General features: G+C 36.3%; 1 protein-coding gene across 1 annotated transcript in view; it reads right to left on the reverse strand.

Annotated features, from left to right (window-relative positions):
* The window catches only part of LOC5569335 (cysteine sulfinic acid decarboxylase), a 40,140-nt gene extending 20,034 nt beyond the window's left edge, over positions 1 to 20,106 (reverse strand). The window contains exon 1 of the mRNA XM_001658385.2: positions 19,147 to 20,106. Coding sequence (XP_001658435.2) covers positions 19,147 to 19,860 — 714 coding nt within the window. The 5' untranslated portion in view covers positions 19,861 to 20,106. The remainder of the gene's footprint in view (positions 1 to 19,146) is intronic.
* Positions 20,107 to 21,527: the final 1,421 nt, after the last annotated feature.

The raw sequence follows: 21,527 nt of genomic DNA on the forward strand, positions 1-21,527 counted from the left end.
GATCGCGCTACATTATGTCTACAAAATGACGAGTCAATTTCAATCATATAATATGGCTGAGAACCTTTTTTTTTTTTGTTTTAGTTTCCACATCTGTAAGCGGCTCCATTAGTGAAACTAGATTTTCTGATTATCACCGAACATTGTTTATTTACTATGAGATTCCGTCATTAGTGTTCTAAGATAGAGTGATCATTCATCAACAAGCTGATCGAGGAGGGTTGATGTAACGGTTCTGGCTATTAATATGAGAATCGGTGTGCACATGTTTGATCATCTCTGAAGGAAATTGTTCTAAGGATTGGTTAGGCTGTTGTATTTATAATCACAAAAAAACATAATTTAATTATGTTGGAAATTCGTTAGTAAAATAGTTCAATAAACTTCCAACATAATCTACTTTGTATTGAGAAATTCTCGCTGAAACCAGGCTGCCATCTGCAGACATAATTAGTCCAATTTTATGTCACTAATCACTAGTATATGCTAAAAGTAGAAAGTGGTCGTTTCGTTCGAAGGACCCCTCGTACGCCATCTAGCTAAAGAGTTTGTGAAAAAGCTCATTTTTTATAACTCTTAGGTAAAGGGTGAACACGAAATTATTGCGACACATTCAACAGGGCATAACTTTCCTACCATTGGGTAAAAATCAACCAAATTTTGCACACTTTCTCATTAATGTGTATTGATTACATGCTGTCAAACTCGAAGTCGTGTTTTTCGATTCAACGAAAATGGAGGTGAACTAACGTAAGTCGAGCGAACAAAATTCTTTCCAAACACCTGGAATTTCCTGACCTGTCGCACCGACAGTTGGGAAAAATGTTGAACATTCACCATTCAACCGTCTCCAGAGTGTTGAAGCGTTCCAGGAGCGGTTGACGTTGGACCACAGCAAAGGAGCTGGAAGAAAACCGGGGCCGGAGAACAAAAAGACGGAGGGAAAGGTGAAGCGGATGATTAAGGCAAATCCCAACGTCTCAAGCCGTGATTTGGCTAAAATTATGGAGGGCATCAAGCGAAAATGCCTTCAATTTTACACTCAAGGCTCAATCGATTAACTTTTCTTTTGATTTTCGAAGTAAATATATGTATAAAACTACCCTAAAATTTTGGTTTGATTCTAAACATTATAAGAAAATTGGCATGACATTTTCGGTGTCGCAATAATTTCGTGTTCGACCTTTATTTATTCGCGTCATACATATGTCGTATGTCATTACCCTTCGAACACAAAGCCAACTTAGTGGCATCGTTTAGATAAAGGATATACCTTTATTTGAAACTTAAAAAAGTTGACGACCATTTTGAATTTGGCCGCCATCTAACAAAGGGTGCTCATCTTGCCCAACCTACCCCTAATAGCTCAAGGGCGCTCGTCAGCTCTGCACCGGTGTTCAAATCATTGTTAACAGCTTAACCTAGGGGTAAAGATAATGTTTAGTTGGTATGTAGGTACCTAATTGTAAGAATGATAGGAATTTTCCTTTCAACAATGTTTTGCTCAGTGATTGTCGGGGAAAGTGAGTAACGCGTGACTTTCGGACTGCTTACTAGCGTTACCGGCAAATCGGATGTTGCGATGCCTGCATATGGTGAGCCAAGATGTCGTCAGCACATCAAATATACCTTTCCTATAGGAAAGTGGGGTTGAGTAATAAAATTGGCACCGAACCAGACGGAAAGTGAATTCTATTAGACGCGAAGAGACGAGAAAATGCAACGAAAATAATCTGACTGTTATTTATAGATCTACCAACATTTCCTAATTTAATGAATGAATGAACCAGTGACGAAATGTTCCTAGAATTATACGCTCCACAGAACTGAAATCTCCTTTTTTTGGCTTCTCAACTGGGACAGAGCTTGCTTCTCAGCTTAGTGTTCTTATGAAATTAATATTGCCGAAAATATGTGAAATGAAGAACCAAAAAAAAAATATATATATCGGAAATGGTTGACCCAGAAATTGTTTCATCTTACAAAAAAGAAGCATGTATGTTACCACTAAATCAGTTTTCACAAATGAATAGTATGCACAATCTGAATCAAAAAGAGTTCATGCCTGCCTGAGCGGCTTTCGCAAAAAATGTGACAATGTTGATTACTAAATTATTTGTTGCTATTTTATGTTACTCTGTAATTTTTCTAGGGATATTCTGATGAAAATGAATCTCACGATAAATAAACTATTCTTAATGAGTACCTATCGAAATATTTGGAAATCGCAAATAACAATGTTATCACTTTTTTACAGACATCGTCTCCTGATAAACCAGCTAGCGCATGTAAGACCATTCACATGTCAGTGTCCAACCTATATCAATTTTGTATTTCTGCTGAGAGTTTATTAGACCATCCAGCCCATATAAACATAAAAGACACATCAATTTTCCGTTGTCGAATCCTTATTGAAATGTTACTGGATTGCATTGCTCATTGCTTTATCTAATGGAGCAAAGAATCAAATCCTAATCATGCGTCTTCTTTAACTTATAATAATTATTATATAATGAACCAGATGGGCGAAATAGAAAAAAAAAGTAGTATTTATATGGTGCACACCCTCACATACTTACGTAATGACCGTTAACATTCCAAGTTCATATACAAAATTGATACCAATATACTTCTGAAATGGTGATTTGAGAAATTCAATGGTTGGATTAAATTGAATTTCAATAAATAATAATATTTTGCTTATTACATTCAGGAATGCTTGCAATCTTGAGTGAAACTGAAACATTTCACGATCTTGCATCCAATTTTCGCCAATATAGCATGCGTTCTTTCACTTTGAAGGCGAAATCGCAAACGAGAGTGTTCGGTTTACACGATCCTACGCTGAACAATCTGTCAAAAATAATACACACATGGAGAAATCAGACTAGGGTGCCGGTGCCATTAGTGGCATTTTTTGCGTTAACTTAATTATTTATATGACTTTTTGATAAAATATAAAGCTGAAATTTGACAAATCGGCTAAACTAGACGCGATCTATCCACCGAAAATAGCGCATGTCGAATTTATCGAAAAATGTACGTTTTATTGCATAGTCCAATCTACTGATACATTACAACCATTGCACATTGGTCCACGGAACGAAATTAAGTGGAAAAAATTAATAACTTGAAAAATATAAGAGATAGGGTTTTGGTGTCTTCCGAACATTTGTTTGTCTGGTCAAGGCGCGTTATATGCAAAAGTGTCCTAAGCGCCAAATTTCATAGCTTTTGAAGTTCGCTCTCAAACTTTTTTATTTCAAAAGATAGCGCAACAAAATGTTCTACAATATTGAAGATTATAGAAAATATGAAAACTTTGTAGAACATCATTTTTTTCTATATCTGATAGTTTTAGAGATATAGGTCACTTTAGAACTTTATGGTCAAAAATCGTTTTTTTTTTCTCAATACTAACGAAAATATCAATTTTTCAGGCCTACTATGTTCTGAAGAGTTATAGATATGAGCAAAATACACATTTTCTCTGAAGACGTCATACCTCTAAAATTTTCATATGAAAAGATATAAACGTTTTTATAGTTTTTTCACCCACTTTTCCTAGCGTAACATTTCAAAATGGCGCAAGTGAAATCAAAAACTTTTCCCGTTACTTGAATAAGCATATCTTAAAGTGTATTTTAAGAAACTTTGGTGATAGTATTTTTTGATTTTCTCTAATAAATGCGTTTTGAATTATTCCTCAATTTCACTTAGGAAACAGATTTTTTCAACTTGTTGAAATTCTTATTCAATTACAGTTGAACATTTTGTATTACATTCATAAATACTGAATCATTCTTAGCATGAACAAGAAGTTTGTAGATGTTTATCATGCCTATTTTCATTCATATCGTTAATAATTACAGAAATTTTCGTTCTTTGCCATTAAACACCGTCAATGGAAGGAAAACTCGATGAATTTAAACGAATTTAAGTGAAGTCCTGCCAATATAAGCTGAAGCTTTCACTAGATTGGACAATGCAAATGCAGTTGTATTCCCTTTTTTACGTTTGTATAAGTGTTTTTTTTAACTATGTCAATTATATGCACTCGGCCTCCGTATGAATAGAACATAGGAAAATAAAACTTTAATCAAAATCTAAAATATATTGAAAACTACTTATTTTGGATACCTTTTCCCGTTTATATATAACCTTTACTAATCCCTCATTTAAGGTGGTTAAAGAACGAAGCCAAACTTCAAATTTTCAAGAGCACAAGACTTGAGAGCCAAACAGCACTCCACGTTGAAAATTTATCCTATTGCTGGTCACCACCAGCAAGGAAGTAATTTGATTGTTTTTCAACGCGAACTGTTGAAAATTCAAAGTTTGGCTTCGTTTTATAATCACCTTAAGCGGGGTACATATGTTTATTTTTTGTAGCTTTGAACTCGTTTTCAATAAGTAGATAAAAAACCGAATTGAGTACAGTACCATTTAATTCCACTACAATTTGTATCCTTTGACAGATACGCGTATTTCGACCTCAACTGCCGTCTTCAGTGCCGTGTACTAGATTAATGGTATAGTACTGAATTCGGTTTTTATCTATTTATAGGTATTCCACTAAACAGCTCGAAGATTTATTATCATTTTTAATTTTAACTTTCAAATATGACCGTTACAAGCAAATAATGATAGATTTTGAATATTTTCGAGCCTATATGATTAAAAAGAGAAATAAAATTTTCAAAACACATATATTATTTTCTTTCTTTACTTTCTTATTTAGTGCGGAATAATGTCGTTTAGTGTATAAACTGTATTTATCCAACATGAAAAGAAGCAGTTTGATTTATGGTTCCACTCACATGTATTAAAGAAGTGGGAGAAGATCAAAATAGAAATGTATTTTCTAATATATACAATTTTTACACCATTCAGCAAAAAAAATTAAGACTGATGTTGATTGAAATCACGATGATTCAACTAGAATATTTTTTAACTTGAAATTTATAGGCAGCGACACGATACTTACGAATCAGTAATTTATTGATAAATGATCGTGATTGTACAAATTATTGCGCACTTCCCCGTCGTACGGTGGACGGTCACACAATTTGCAAGGTGTAGACAAGTGTGATAAAATTACACGTCCACATCAGATCATTCCGATTCATTCGCTGCACTTGTTACATTACATTACAAGGAATAAGTGCCCCGAATACACCATAAGGATTAGATGACACACACGGTATGGGACGATTCAAATATGACGTCCATCGTTTTTCGGGATTTCCGGACCCCCCTCTCTCCTCTGTCACGCTTTTTTCAATACCTTATGCATGCACTGTTACACTTTCATAGATCCCCTCCATCCCCTCAATTGATGGACGTCATTTTTGGATGACCCTTATGCTATCACACTTTGAAGGAGCTTGGACTGCATTTGTGGCGTTACCATGAAACTTAATGTAAACAGAATTCTATCATGAAAAGTCAAGGTAATGAAAAGGCCGAACTTTTCTGTAAAGTCGAATTATTACCGATATTCATAAAAAAAAAATTGGCATGATAAACATCTACAATATTCTTGTTCGCGCTAAAAATAATTCATTTTTTATGAATATATTATAAAATATTCTACTGTAATTGCATAAGCATCTCCAGACGTCGGAAAAGATGTTTTCCAAGTGAAATTGAGGAATAATTCAAAACGCATTTATAAGAGAAAATCAAAAAATACTATCACCAAAGTTTCTTAAAATACACTTTAAGATATGCTTATTCAAGCAACGGGAAAAGTTTTTGATTTCATTTTGAAATGTTACGCTAGGAAAAGTGGGTGAAAAAACTACAAAAACGCTTATATCTTTTCATATGAAAAGTTTAGAGGTATGACGTCTTCAGTGAAAATGTGCATTTTGCTCATACCTAAAACTCTTCAGAACATAGTAGGCCTGAAAAATTGATATTTTCGTTAGTATTGAGGAAAACCCGATTTTTGACCAAAAAATTCTAAAGTGACCTATATCTCTAAAATTATCAGATATAGAAAAAAATGATGTTCTACAAAGTTTTTATATTTTCTATAATCTTCAATATTGTAGAACATTTTGTTGCGCTATCTTTTGAAATAAAAAAGTTTGAGTGCGAATTTCGAAAGATATGAAATTTGGCGCTTAGGACACTTTTGCATATATCGCGCCTTGACCAGACAAACAAATGTTCAGTAGACACCAAAACCCTATCTCTTATATTTTTCAAGTTATTAATTTATTCCACTTAATTTCGTTCCGTGGACCAATGTGCATTGGCACCGGCACCCTACCCAAAAAATAAGTTGTCCCTCTTTAAAATAGTGAAATCCTGCTCTACTGCACTGCTATCGATTCCAATAAATTCAACAAGGAGTATATGGGACTAAATGCAATATTGGACATAAATTTGATAACTCATCTCCTTTTTATTCCATAAAATTTTACAAAAAAGAAGGCACCTCGTCTACAATTCTTACATTTGATTGTATTTATTAGCTTAATCAGCATTCCCTGTTCATGTTAAGATATTACCACCTTCTTTTTAAGTCTATGCAGGTAATCTGCCACATCTAGATTTTCGTAACTGTGTTAAACGCGACCTAGAAATCAATAAACAGAGTGACGATAAATTCTATTAAATCGAAGTAAATGATTGCAGATATAGAGAATGGAAGGATAATTTTCACGTAAAATGCTGAGGACAAGACTCGGTAGAAAACTAGACTTAAATATCAAAAGTGCTACCAGATGTACAAAGGAGCAAATTTTATTAAGCAAAATAAATACGGCCGACTTAGTGTGAAAGTTGAAAAATATGCTAAAAAATACATAATATTCAGCATTGAGTAATTCACTTTTATCGAACATAATATCAATATCATATTGAAATTTACTTCTTAGTTTTCATTCTTTGAAATTAAGCTTACTGGTTTAAGTCATGTAAAAACATTCTTACGCCTCGCCGGTAACTTAAGTCAGTTGTAATTATTTCTAATTATAACAATGGTAACAATTCTATACTTGTTCAGAAAAGTTTGGCCAACTTTTTGAGCGTTTTTGTAGTTTTTTTCAGTGCTTCTACATAATTTTATTATGGATTATAATGAAATTTTAAGTCAAATACTTCAAATCAAGATTTCTAGAGATTCCGCCAAGGGATTTTTTTTTAAAATTGGCCCATAGGTGCACAATAACCTCAGGAATCGAGCCCCCTACTCAGATATGATGCACATTTTTTTTGCATAATAATGGCCTGTCGGGGCACCGTGATCTAGTGATTCCTGCAAAATATGCTTCGATGAAATGACTTTGAAAAATAATTGCTTAAAAACGTCTTGAAAACGTTTTGAAAAATTCTTGAGAAAATTAATTCAGTGTTCAAAAAGCGGTAAAAGATTTTTTGGAGGAATTGTAACGACTTGAGGCGAAAATCTCTCATCGTTAGATACGTCGTTTAGAAAACTTTAGTGAGAATCTATGAAAAAAAAAACTCTAGAGGAATCCCTGAAGGAATTACTGTAGGTATATAAGCAAGTGCGTGGAACACACATGGATGCTGCTTCTTCAGATTCCGCTGAAAATTTAGTCAGATATTGCTTTATCGAGTTCCTCCACAAATACCTTAAAAGACTGATCAGTAAATTCCTTCAATGCTTTTGCCATTGGTTACTCCAGTAACATCTCTAAAAATTCTTTCAAAATTATTCGAGGAATACTTCTAGTTTCAGATTGGTTTCTTCAAGTAGGTAGGTCAATAAATGCTTATGGTCGGTGTTCAGACAGACTGAACCAAGTGTTTTTTAATGGTTTCAGAAAAATGTAACTGGTCTTAATATAAAGAGAAAGCCTGGTCTAAATATAAAAATATTTGCATTATTTGCTGTAATAATGGAACTTATCTACTTGATGGTACATTGTACATTGGTACATCAATATCAAAACAGCATCGGCAAATTTAGAATTGTTGGAGTTCTTCATGTATTAGAGCTATCATCTAGTCCAGTCTGTCTGAATTTCGTTCAGGAATGCTCTAAAAGTTTTGATGAAATTTATTGGAAAGAATTCCAGAAACAATATAATCCGTTGAATGTTTGTCTGCAGTATTTTAGAGAAGTTTTTAAAAGTCATATCTCGATTACTTTTTCAAATCGACGTAAGTTACTTTCATACGGTTTTGAGAAAGTTAATTGAAAAGAATCACAACCTTTCTTCTAAAAATGTTTTAAAATGAATTCACTTTTTACCATTTTTTTACCGTGCACATCGCCTAAATTTTTCATGCAATCAGCTTGCGTTAAAACTTAAAGTAGTTCCTATCACTTCCCACAATGTATGACAAAATGATAAGCCGTTTCAATCAATTACTTATGACGTTTTTGTAACAGTGTAAAATCGATTCAAGTAGTGTTTTGTTTTGATTTGTGGTTAAGTCGCTTTGTCTCCTATACAATGGAGCGGCGAAAGTAGCGGTTAGGTTGCAAAAGTGGAGAATCTTACTTTCATCGTTTTGTAAATCCGGAAATTAAACGTTGTAAAAGTGAAAAATCGAGTTGGTTTAGAGCAGAAGGTGTAGAATTTCGTCAGCGAAACACGTAGGATTGACAAAGTAAGTTTGTTAAGTTTTCTGACTTGAGTCTGTTTGAATAAGTCTTCGAGATATCATCAAAATCCCAGCTAAAATGTGTGCAAAATGTCCTATCAGCGCGCTGACCCCCAAACCTTCTGCTACTGCTAAATAATTAAAAGTCGTGTCAAATTGTCCCCGGCATCGTAAAACCGGACAAGGAAACAGTTTGTTACCAATCCTACGAACGCTAGAAAAAAAAATCGCTCAAAATTCATTCCGCCTCAACGAAGCTGCTGCACTTGACATTGAATCGATAAACCAGAACGGTAACTCGCGCTTCGTCATCTACTCGAACTCTACCAGCATGCTATAGCGGGGCTGTTGCACAATCCGACCTGGCACGATACATAGCTAGGGTAGAAGTACCAATTATGGCTATATGACCAATTATGACAATCGTGGGAAAAAAGGGATTTTTTATTGTTCTACTAGAATATAACGACTAATATTCACTGCCAATTTTATGGCAGTATGGGAAGAAACTAAAATTTCCAAAAAATACCAAGAACTCAAGAGAAAGGTTTGCATATTGGGTGAATAGCCAGAACATAATTATGTTAGAATTTTCGTTGCTATCACATCATGAGGTTCATGTATAATCTCTATGTGACTGTTATGTGGTTACATTTAGCAATGTGACAAAACAACTTGGGATTTTTTTTTCAAATTATTTAGAACAATCTAACAGATTTCAGTAAGTTGATCGAAAGTGTTTATCATTTCAAGAAATTTCCAAGTGACAGCTGCTGACTTCATGGTAGCGATACTCAATTTTTGAATTTTCTTTGTTCTTCCATTAAATTATGAACCGGAAAGGAAATGTGAGTTCATTAATGACTCCCTCTTTGAAACTTTATTTGCTCCCATAAACTTTTTGCGATAAATTGATTGAATATCAATTTAATGAAAAAAAATGGAATTTTATAAGTAGTTGCTTAATTAATGCAACCCTAATAGCATTATCAATCGATCTGGATGGCATTAGAGTTCTTTTCGTGCAAAAATCGATAGTCCATAGAATAAAGTAGGACAAAAGTTCGAGTGGGGCAAGAGCTTCTTTTTAAGATTTCTAGCTCAAATCAAATCAAAACTTAGAAATGTCATGGTGGTTTGAATGCTATTCAAGTAAGCGACTTTCACTCCAAATTTCATAAAAATCTATTGAGATTTGGAAAAGTTATGGCTATTTGTTGTTTTTCGACGTAAATATTGTAATATTTGGTCAAACTCTCGATGCATGGAATTAAATGAAGATAAAATATTTTTCAATATTTTATGTAAGGGCGTTTCTAGGCCTATCATAAGGATGCTTTGACGTGTATTAGTTTTTCCATAAATAATTGGAATCAATTTTTGGCCCATAGCGGGGCAAAAGTTCGAATCTGCGGGGCAAAAGTTCGACCCATGTATAAACCCACGCAATTTTTTTCAAATTACCTGAAATCTACACATTATCTTCAAATTATCGAAATTTGCCTGATCGTGCGAAAAATGTAACAAAAAAAAAAATACATTTTCACTTAGTTTTGCGAAAAACTGATTTTTTTTTTGGGTGTATTACAATTAACCCTGTTTTGGGCATTTTTTGATGAAAATTTAGTGTGTATTTTTCGGCAAATATAAGTTTACGGCTGATATAAAGTATGCCTGGCTTAAAAGTATTGATATTTTGTGTTTTAGCCAACGAACTTTTGCCCAACACTAGATTCGAACTTTTGCCCCACCGGTTTGGCAAAAGTTCGTTTAAGACAATCTATTTTTAAATTGTTATAACTAAAAATGGGTAAATATTATTATACAAGTTTGTTCAGCAAAGTTATAGCCAATATGTTGAAGATTCGCTGTATGGTATTTGTGTTGTTTCATCTGCTATTATTTTCCTGGAAACTTTGATTATACCACTAAGGTCGAACTTTTGCCCCACCTTACTCTAATTGGTACACTTTTGTGGCGAATGCCAGGAATGCTTTTAATCAATTTAGTATAAAAATTGTTTAACTTCTCTGTTTCGCAAGGCTTCAAACTAGTAAATAACATCAACAAGCCAAGCTTACGTTTTAAAACCGCGGTTAAAATCTGATTTGTATCCATAATGTTGACATATTGCATCCATATTTGGTACACCTACTCTACTTCTATCCATCCACCCATTCACGATATGCTATGCGCTGCGCACCGCAATCAACTGAAGAGAACCGAGCCGAAGCCACGATGAGAGTGTTGACCGCAATCAGAAGCCACGGCACGTGCCCGCAGTAGCTTGATGGCGACCGATTCTAGTGCCGGATGGCATTCCGTCCGACGGAAGTTAATTTTAGTCCAAGTAAGTATTGCCCGCCTAGTTAATTTTATCCAATAAACTAATGGTATCGAACAAGGCAATACAAAAAGCGCTAGATTCGATCCGACCTACAGTCTTGCAACGTGCAACAGGATAAACGCAAAATGTCCCTTCATCAATCATTGAATGGACAAGATGACAATGACAAAACAAATCACGCTTCCATTCGATCGAGAATCAGATGAAATTCCTCGCGAACTTCGATTAACAAATGGTTGTTACCGTATAAACGGGGATCTTTGATATTGCAGGTAACTTAGGTAACTGGGGGAGCATTCTTTAGCCTAGTGGTAACATTCGCGGCTACGAAGCAGAGACTGGGTCGTATATCCCGTTCGGCCCAGGATCTTTTTTTTGGGAAAGTTTTTGGCTATTTGTTGTTTTTTAACAAGCAAATTGTAATTTTTGATCCAATTTCCATGGCATGAAATGGAATAAAATAAAAATAAAATTTTATTAAACATTTTATGTAAGGGATTATGCTATTTTTCCCCGAATGCCGCTTCCCCGAAAGTTTTTCCCCGAACGCCATTTCCCCGAATGACATTTCTCCGAATGACCCTTTTCCCCGAATGACAGTGATGTAGATCGCAAAGGTATAAGAAAAGTCTTCAGTGACAGGGTGGTGAACTAAAAGGAACGATAAGCAATTATAAGAAGGAGATGTTTAGTCATTCTGTACTAAACATTCTTCTTCTTTCTGGCGTTACGTCCCAACTGGGACAAAGCCCGCTTCTTAGATAAGTGTTCTTATGAGCACATCCACAGTTTTTAACTGAGAGCCTTCTTTGCCGATTGACTATTTTTGCATATGTATATCGTGTGGCAGGTACGAAGATACTCTATGCCCTGGGAATCGAGAAAATTTCCTTTACGAAAAGATCCTCCACCAGCGGGATTCTAACCCACGACCCTCAGCATGGTCATGCTGAATAGCTGCGCGTTTACCGCTACGGCTATGTGGGCCCCACATACACAGTTCGAATTAATCGCAGTTTCTTGTAAAATATATCACCGAATTTGAACTGTAAACAACAAAACACAGGAAAATGTGAACAGTTACTCTTCTATTTTTCAGACAACAACCTTGAAACCTACTACAGTTAAACCTCCATGAGTCGATGTTCCATTACTCGATATCGACTCATGGAAACATATTAAAAATCAAATTTTAAGGTTACTACGATGGTCCCCTCAAACGGCTCTCCATATCATTGCTGTTCCATAACTCGATATTTCCATGAGTCGATGGTCCCTTCAATATCGACTCATGGAGAGTTGACTGTAGGTACTTTACCGGTAAAATCTCGTAAAAAAACAAATTTACTGTAAGTAGATGAAAAAACCGAATTTAGTACTATACCATTTAATTCCACTAGAGTTTGTATCCTTTGACAGATACGCGTATTTCGACCTCAACTGTAAGGCCGTCTTCAGTGTCGTGTACTAGACTCGACTTGCACACGACACGACACTGAAGACGGCCTTACAGTTGAGGTCGAAATACGCGTATCTGTCAAAGGATACAAACTCTAGTGGAATTAAATGGTATAGTACTAAATTCGGTTTTTTCATCTACTTATAGGTATTCTACTAAACAGCTCGAAGATTTATTATCAAATTTACTGTAATTTTGTAAAAAAAAACTAACAAACGTTCGGTGACAGCATTATTTTCTCCAAACTCCAGTGAAATCATTCGACAGCCTCTCTGGCAGGTATGAGCTCGTTACAGTTTTTGCATAACACTACCAAACGGAGAAAGCCGGCTTAGTGGTAAGAAGCCTGCTTTCTGATAGGTAGGTCCGGTGATCAATTCACGGTCGGACCATTTTCGAGTTTTTCTTTATAATTTTGTTCAGCGATTTTACAGATTGTACGGTGGTTTTTCACCGAACACCGAAGCTGTTAAGACTACGGTGAAATTTTACCGTAATTCGTATTTTTTTAAATGTAAAAAATGTCAATGACAGCGGTTATTGCAATTATGTGTGCTAAAAACATTTCGAGGAAATAAGCTATTTGGGGAAACGGGCAGCATAACCTTTATAAGGGCTTAGCTAGGCCTATCATAAGGATGCTTTGAGGTGTGTCAGTTTTTGTAAATTGTTTGGAAACTATTTTTGATATTTGTGAGCCATTCCTTAGCTGAGTGGTTAGAGTCCGCGGCCACATTTAAGTAGTTGGTATGGAATATCCTAGAACCAGCTTTTTGGACCAGTATATTTTGGCCACTATTCAAGAGTTTTACTTAGTCCACTCAGTACGAACGCATATTTCTCGAAAACTTATTCAAACAGTCTTAAGTCAGAGAAGTAAACAAACTTACGTTATCGATCCTACGTGTTTCGCAGACGAAATTCTACACATTCCGCTCTAAACCAACTCGATTCTTCGGGTTTATTTTTTTCGGCGTAAGTAAGATTTGCAATTTTCGCAATCTAACCGCTACTTTCACCGCTCTGTTAAATAAAAACAAATGAGCCGATTTTACACTGGTACAAAAACGCCGTATGTTGAGAAGGGTTCCCATTAGAAATTTCTCGTCGATTCCTAGCAAAAATTTTCTAACAGAGTCTAACAGAGTCTAAGTGTCCCACGTATTAAGACTTGCCAAGAAAATGCAAGTACTTAGTATGCAACGTGGTTTATTTATTCAAGGTCTACACATCTTAAAAGTCTCATTGAATTCTGAGAAGGTGTTGTCAAGTGTTTAATTTAGAATGAACTGCGTCAATCCTGCAGCAGCTTGGTAGCTAAGAAGGTTTGGATAAACTACTAAATGAATTCATGAGATAAGTTAATTGATCTCACCTTCGTCAATGGAATAATAGCTTCGATTTACGTACTGCTTACAACGCTGCAATAAGTTTTCCAGAAATCACAGCAACAACGTTTATATCAACTGATGCAATTGACCTTGCTGATTGATAAACTATTGAAACAGTAGGGCGATCTATGATCGATATCCTCGGTAAAAAGCCCAGCATCTCCAAAAACGGTATAAGTTCTTATAGCTTTGCGGAAACAGTCACCGAATGCGATTCTTACCCTCGTTAACTGGTATTTCCCAGTTGATCGACCTATGCGAATAAGACACGCGCCCATACAACAAGTTTTTCATCCATTTGAGTGTGGAATCCAATCGATTCGTTCGAATAAGATGTCGAGCCGAGATTGATATCTTGGGAACCTTTCACGCTCATTCAGTCACTGCCATTAAACCAATTATCGATCGCAAAAAAGAGGTTCAGCCGATCGCGATCATTAATTACCTTGCTACCGGTCGATGCGGGTTAGTATCTTTGTTGATACAGCGTGTGCAGGAGAAATATTGAACACTTTAATAACTTTAAAAAATTAACAAACTCCCTTCTTCTTTCTATTTTTTCTCAACTGGGACAGAGCCTGCTAATCAGCTTAGTGTTCTTTTGAGCATTTCCACAGTTATTAATTGAGAGCTTTGTTTGCCATTTCATACATGTGTATATCGTGTGGCAAACACGATTATACATTATGCCCTGGAATGTTGAGAAAATTTCCAATAAAAAAAAATAAAGAACGACGAGATCTTAATTAAGCCATTTGTTTTGTAGCACGATTTTTGGTATAAAAAAACAATATTGTATAGAAAGAATAAACAATTTTCAACTTCAAAAATCAACGTTCAACTGTTAACGCTTTTAAGCAGGCATAACTCGAAATTCTGTCTAAAAATTGTTTCAAAAATTTTCCCAGGGGCTTGGAACAGCTATATCAACGATCTAAATCATATCGTATACACATAATGTAGTGAGATAAGTTATCAAAATCTCACAATATTATTCATTCCCACTCTGTGAATCCATAAGTGTACAAGCCGACTTGATGTAGAGCTGTCTAAACATGAATCATTATAGCACCTGCACCGGCGTTAGGTGATGAATTACGCCGATCGCGATCAGATCGGGTCAGGTGCATTCTAAGCACACAGTTTGTTCTCTGACTGATGGCGGCGGTGGTGGTGGCTGCCTGATAGGGTGCCCGCTCAATTATGTCATTACGTCCATTGAGGGTTTTCTCTAGAAATGTGGTTCTTTATGAGCAATCGTCGCTCCTTTATTGTGGAATTACTTTGTATAGTACGTTCAATTGATTGGTACCGTAAAACGGGTCTACTTTGAAAATTTTTTGGACGGAAATTTGACTTTGTTTGTAATATTTCTTAAAGGTTTTCATTTTCTATTCTTTATAAAGCACTAGTATTTTTTCATTAGGGGTTATCTGCTTTCATCGACTTCTCTTTATCATTGCTCTCTTCGCGCTAGTGCATGAAACTAATTCTCTTTTCGTACCATATTTTTGTGCTGTTGGATGAAGAAGTAAGCAAGATATAGTGGCTTGATTAACGAGAAATATCGGTTGACGTTTTCTGGCGGGCCGCTCATTGTTATTGTTTTAAAAACTAGCATAATATGTGAATGGCGCTGGTAACGTTTTTGTTGGTGATGACATTTTCGCCTCATTCTGGCTATTTTTCTACGCGGTTACATGTCTGATATTACCAGTAAATAAAATAAATTCTTCCCTGCCTGCTAATTTTAATTTTACTGGGGAAGATTGAAAATCTCGTTGCACGCCATTAATGAATGAGCTCCTCCCAAATGTGACACTAGAAGAAACGTAAATAAATGGGCCCGCCAGCAAGTTTCAAAGCTGGTAAACAAACAAAAAACATATGATTCGAAACGTCTCATAAAATGGCTTATTACAGATTTATGTATTTTAGCATAGTTTATTAGTGAAAAAGAGGATCGATGAAGAGAAATCGCTCATATCAGATAGACCCTATTGAAGTAACAGCACATAATTTCCCAATGCTTCGCTTTGTGAAAGAGGACCACGTGATTATTGAGATGAAATCAAATGCAGGTTAACTTCTGCATTCATGAGTGCTGGAGGGGTCTATACCGTTTGGCATTACAGTCGTTTGGCATAAAGCCGTTTGGCATGATAGTCGTTTGGCATAACAGTTGTTTGGCATAATAGTCGTTTGGCATAATTTGAAAAAGGAAGATACTGCAGTGGTACAGTGGTACGGGATCATAAGATGCGTCATAAATAACCATGTTCCTTTTTTTTCAAATGACATGCAATAACTTAGGCGTTGGATACATTTTAGTTAAAAATGCGCTATAATATCCCGGACATAATGACCCTGAAAGTCATGTCAATTCCAAAAGAGCTTTATTGGATATTGGATTTCTGGAAAAAATGTGTTAAGAAGTATGTCATATCAATAACTGAGAACGGAATGTACGATCGTGAGCAGTTTATCCACACCCCTTTGTTTAATGGAAGAAATTTGATAAAATTAGTAGGAACCCCTGAATTCCAGGAGAAATCTCTATGAAAATGGAAGGAAGAATAGCTGGAAAAAGCACTGTGAGAACTCATCGAAGAATACTTTCCTGGAATAATCTGTAGACGAATTTATTCAATGGTGGCAGAAAAAACTAAGAATATTTCTGAACAAATTACACTGCGGAACACGTTTTTGTCTCCAGCACCAAAATACCGCTATTCACTTAATTAAGCGTTGCTGAATCCATTGCCGTTTTCAGAAATATCATAGTCTAGTTTTTGAGATATTGACTGTTGAAAATGCAAAAAATGACTATTTCAGCCAAATTGCATGCAAGTTTGCCAGCTTGTAAGGTAAAATATTGGCTTAATTTGCCACAGAATTCAAACTTTATGTGTATAACAATACTTATCATCAAAGTTTGTATTACTTTCGATACGAAAAAGTTATTTTTTGATGGTTTAGAAAATTGTTGTATTTTGCCATATAGAAGAAACGAAGAATTTTGTATGGAGACTGCAAGCATGTTGAAAAAATCGGTTTAATCGAAATTTAATCGCGCAATTTCAATCAAATTATGTCTGAAATGAAAGTTCAAGTTCTATTTTGCATGTTTGGTGGATTAGACTACAAAAAAGTATGATAAATTTTACTTTAAATTTCATGTAAACATTGATAAAACCAGTGTTTTATACAACTTTGGCGACCTGTAGCTAAAAATTGTGACGTGCTGGAACATTTCTGAGAATGGCACCAGATTCAGCAACCCCAAATCTACTAGAGACACATAATTTGATCCTTGAGACACGCAAAAATGTCATTTTTGTTACGCTGTGTTACTGGATAATCCCTAAAGCTAAACTTTATGACCGTGTTCAGTGTCTCGACTTATGTCTGTCTAAATATCGAAGGATACAAATAACAGTCAACTATTCATAACTCGATATTGATGGGACTATCGAATTTTGGAGGTATCGTGTTATATCGCGACCCAAGGGACCATCGAGGTAGCCATGAAAACCAACTTTGACTATGGTTCTCCAACTCGATATCGAGATACCGAATATCAAGTAAGGGACTGTAGTTGAAATGCAATACTAAAATTGATTTTTTATTTATTTATAGAAACTTCTGACCGTCATAATCGATTACGATTACACAACTTCAACCCTTCCCCTCATGATACACATTGTTAGTTTTTTAATCTACCAAATGTTAAAGTAAATTACCCTATGAGAGAATGCCGAGAGCCGAGGCACAACTTCTATTTCTTTTTGGGAAGAAGTTTTCTCCCATAGAGCGCTGCATATGACGAGCCTAACCTCACTTATTTGACAGCTGCTGGTCCTGTTGTTTACGTTTCGGACTTTCGTCGTTTTTTCCATCATTTTTTCATCTTCGCATTTCTATCACCAGCATGCTGATGGTGACGATTTTCCACGGTAGGAAGATAGAATAATACGATCCGTGGGTATCTGCAGTGGATTTGACCTCTCCTCGCAGCAAACTTTCACGAAATTAAGAATGAAACTGTAAACAACAAGACCAGTACCTATCAAAATTGATGCGTGACGTCACAGTGCAGTGGAGTATTGCTCAACAGAAAAAAGTTTTCGGTTCTTCGAAGAAAACATGTGCCTGAATTCGTCGCCATTGATAGCGACAAATAAATCAGAGTTCCACATTCTGATCGCAAAAGTAGATTTGAGTTATTTTGTACCTCTTAATTCTACCCTGATTTTTTTTTCTGACAGATACGCATATTTCGTCAACCACTTGCAGTCTTCTTTAGTGTCAGGTACACTTCCAAGGAACCAATTTGTCGGATTGTACTAAAGCATTAAACTCCAAAACTCACTTTTGGTATTAATCTAGTTTCAATTAAACTTTTTCGCTGATTAAGAGAACGCTACGGATATTAACGGAACATGATCCTCGAAATAGGAACTTATCGGTAACTAGAAAGTTCTGAGTAAGTTTGAAATGTTTTTTTTTTCTTGCTTGAAAATAAAAAAAAATAACAAGCTTAAACGAACTTTATGTAAACTTAAGGTGAAGATGAATCGAAGCCAAACCTCAAATTTTCAAGAGCACGGATCTGGACAACCGAACACCCGTTTGAACTGAAAACTTAATCGATTGGTCACCACCAGCGAGTGACCAATCGATTAAGTTTTTAGCTTAAACGGATGTTTGGTTCTCCAGATCCGTGCTCTTGAAAATTTGAGGTTTGGCTTCGATTCATCTTCACCTTAAGTTCGACTTATAACTTAAAAAGTGAGATAATTAAGCCAAAACATGACATTTTATCCGAAATTTTTATTGCTTGTGTTGATTCTGCTCAGAAAATTCGAAAAGCGCAAAAGTAAGTTGATACACTTTCCCATTTTCATGAAATTGATCTAATTTATAAAGATCGGTAAAAATCAGCACGTTACATTTAAATGATTGAACTGTTGACTCAATTCAAACACCAATCACCATTATTTTAATAGTTCTAACTTTGGATTAGCTCTACTGTCTTTAACACTAGACTCTAAAGTGTAAAATCGTTGATTTTAAACATCATGCCTCTCGTATGAACAAAAAATAATTTGATTTCGGCGAATAAAATAAACTTAAGCTATTACGCTAAATTGCAACATTTAGCAATGACCATATTGTTTGTTTTTACTGGCATTACGCCAATCATCCCACCACGTTAACATCACCACCGTTAACTTTCACTTTCATAATTAAATATATCTAATTGGGTTCTAGAAGTCCATTATATATTAATTACACGAAATAATTATCACCTCAAGTGTCGCAATCATTCATAAGCTACAAAATCATTACCAACTCACCTTGACATCGGGCATGTGTTTGAAGCGGGCACAGCTAATGGAATAGCCGTTAGCCATCGAACCACCTGGGCAGAAAATGCCATCTCCGGTTCCGTCCGGGTAGCCAACGATGGTTCTCATTTCTTTGAGCACCACTTCCTCCATCAGGACGAACACCGGAGACACTTCGAACGTGTAGACACTGGGGTTCAACGCATCGGTAAGGATCTGTCCAGCGAACCCGTACGGATCGACGGACGAGAACAGTTGGTTCATGAAGTAGGGATGTCCGGTTTTGACCGAGTGCTTTATGGTGGCCCTGGTCAGTTCCAGCAGCTTCTCATGTGAATCGGGCTCGTCCTTCAGTTCCAGGTCCAAGGTTCGCTTGAGCTGCTCCGGATCCACCCAGTTCAGAACTTTGTTAGCCCGTTCGGTAGCGTTGAAAACGGCATTGTTCAGCACTTCCGACAGGAAGTCGGTCAAGAATTGCTGGTGATGTTCACGGCTCGGAAGACTTGCGTATCGTTTCTCGTTTGCTTTGGCGGTTTTGCTGAACTCTTCATCCTTGATTTTCGATATGGATTTTTTCAACGGCTTCGGGACTATGGTATTCCCTTTACTGCAAAACAGTTGAACATCTTCATCTTCAGACACACCAGCACTGTCCGATCCACTAGACACGTTGGAGTCGTCGATGACCTGCAGAGCGACGTCGAACATTCCGTTGGCTGGCATTTTGACACTCTGACACTGTCACACTTTTTGGGGACACTGTTGGCACTTTTAGATTATGCTTGAACAACTGCAACAAACCAGTGGCTAGTGGAGCGGAACCTTAACTGAAATGCTTCCTCGGAGAACAAGAAGCACCTAGAGCCGTTCGGTGGCTTATTAGGCTGGTCTTGTTTGAAGTAATCAAACCCAAACTAAGCTGTCCGCGACGTCGGGGGTGCTCTTATATATGAACACGAGTACGGTCTCGCTGCTTCGGGCAACCCCCTGAGAGATCAGCCAGTGTAGGTTCTATACTATACCCGAGAAGCGATCTACAACCGCTCAAATCTCACCCCCTGATTGTAAGCACGAGCGCGTGGTCGTCCATATGGAAGTAGCCAACGAGGAATACCCCTATAATTTAGTTTGATACCGACCGAGGACCGACCAAACGATTGCCGACAGTTGATCATCGTATAGAACGGCATCAAGCTACTCAGAGTAGATCAGTGTGTTTACAAGAGAAGAATCCGCACGAGAGATCGAACTGGCGCGCGGAACTGTTTCTGTTTGGATTTTTTTTGCGCCGCATAGAGACTCTCACGCGCCACGCGGACTCGTTCAATTTCCCGCGCGCACCACCTGGTCGTACACTTAACTACGGATCCGATCAAGCTACGATAAATAGGTACGTGAGAAAAAAATGTTGTTAGTTGCAACTCTCGCGAGAATTTCCTGTCTCGCAAGGGGTGGTAAGGATCGGTAGAGCAGAAACATCAGTTTATGTTCAACATGATGACTTGGGACGACACTCTACAAGGGGGCTCCTTTCGAAGAATCAAGATAGAACTGGTTAGGCGTGGTATATGTATGATTAGTCTGTATTTGTTTTCCGAGACAAAAAATAACAATGAACAAAGTGCTGTGTTCACAGTTAATCAACAGAAACAAATACTTTTTTGTATGAAAAAAAACCCTACACAACTTCAAATTTGGGGATTTTTTTTTATTTCCGTACGGGTTTGGGCCGAAAGGTCTCAGATTTTCATGAAACTTTTTCCACAGGCAGGGCTCATCAATATATGAATAAAAAATTGAGAAAAATTCAGGGTCGCCTGTTTTCCCGGAAAACTCAGTTGGAAATTTTTTGTTTTCCCCTGACACTACTTACTTTGAAAAATCATAACTCAAGAAAGAAGCATCGTAGAAACAAAGTTTTTTTTTATGAAAATGAAAGCAAGTTTTCTCAGGAATAAAAAAAAAATTAACTGGAAAAAGTTTTCCACAAAATTTTCCACCGTTGAGAAAATTTGTAAAGAAAAGCCGGAAAAACTATGTTCCAATTAGTGCAAAACTTTCAAAAATATATTTTTGAGAAGGTAATTTCATAAGCTTTAATCGCTGACATTTTTGAAATGTACTTTTATTTTCGTTTTTGAGTTATGGCCAATGTTGTGGAAAATTGCCACCGATACCGTCACAAGGACCTTTTCCATGTGAGGTTGGGAAAAAGTGCCATTCTGCTTTAATTTTAAAATCATTTTCATGGTTGCATACATTTTTGAAATTTGACATTAAGCGAATGGCTAGAGATGCTAGTATTAGAAAGTCAGCAGAAATTAATAACGCCAAACAATTTTTTGACTGGGCTGTGTCGCAAAATGTGAAAGACCAATTTAAAGAACATT

Source organism: Aedes aegypti, chromosome 2, assembly GCF_002204515.2.
Source record: "Aedes aegypti strain LVP_AGWG chromosome 2, AaegL5.0 Primary Assembly, whole genome shotgun sequence".
Classification (NCBI taxonomy): domain Eukaryota; kingdom Metazoa; phylum Arthropoda; class Insecta; order Diptera; family Culicidae; genus Aedes; species Aedes aegypti.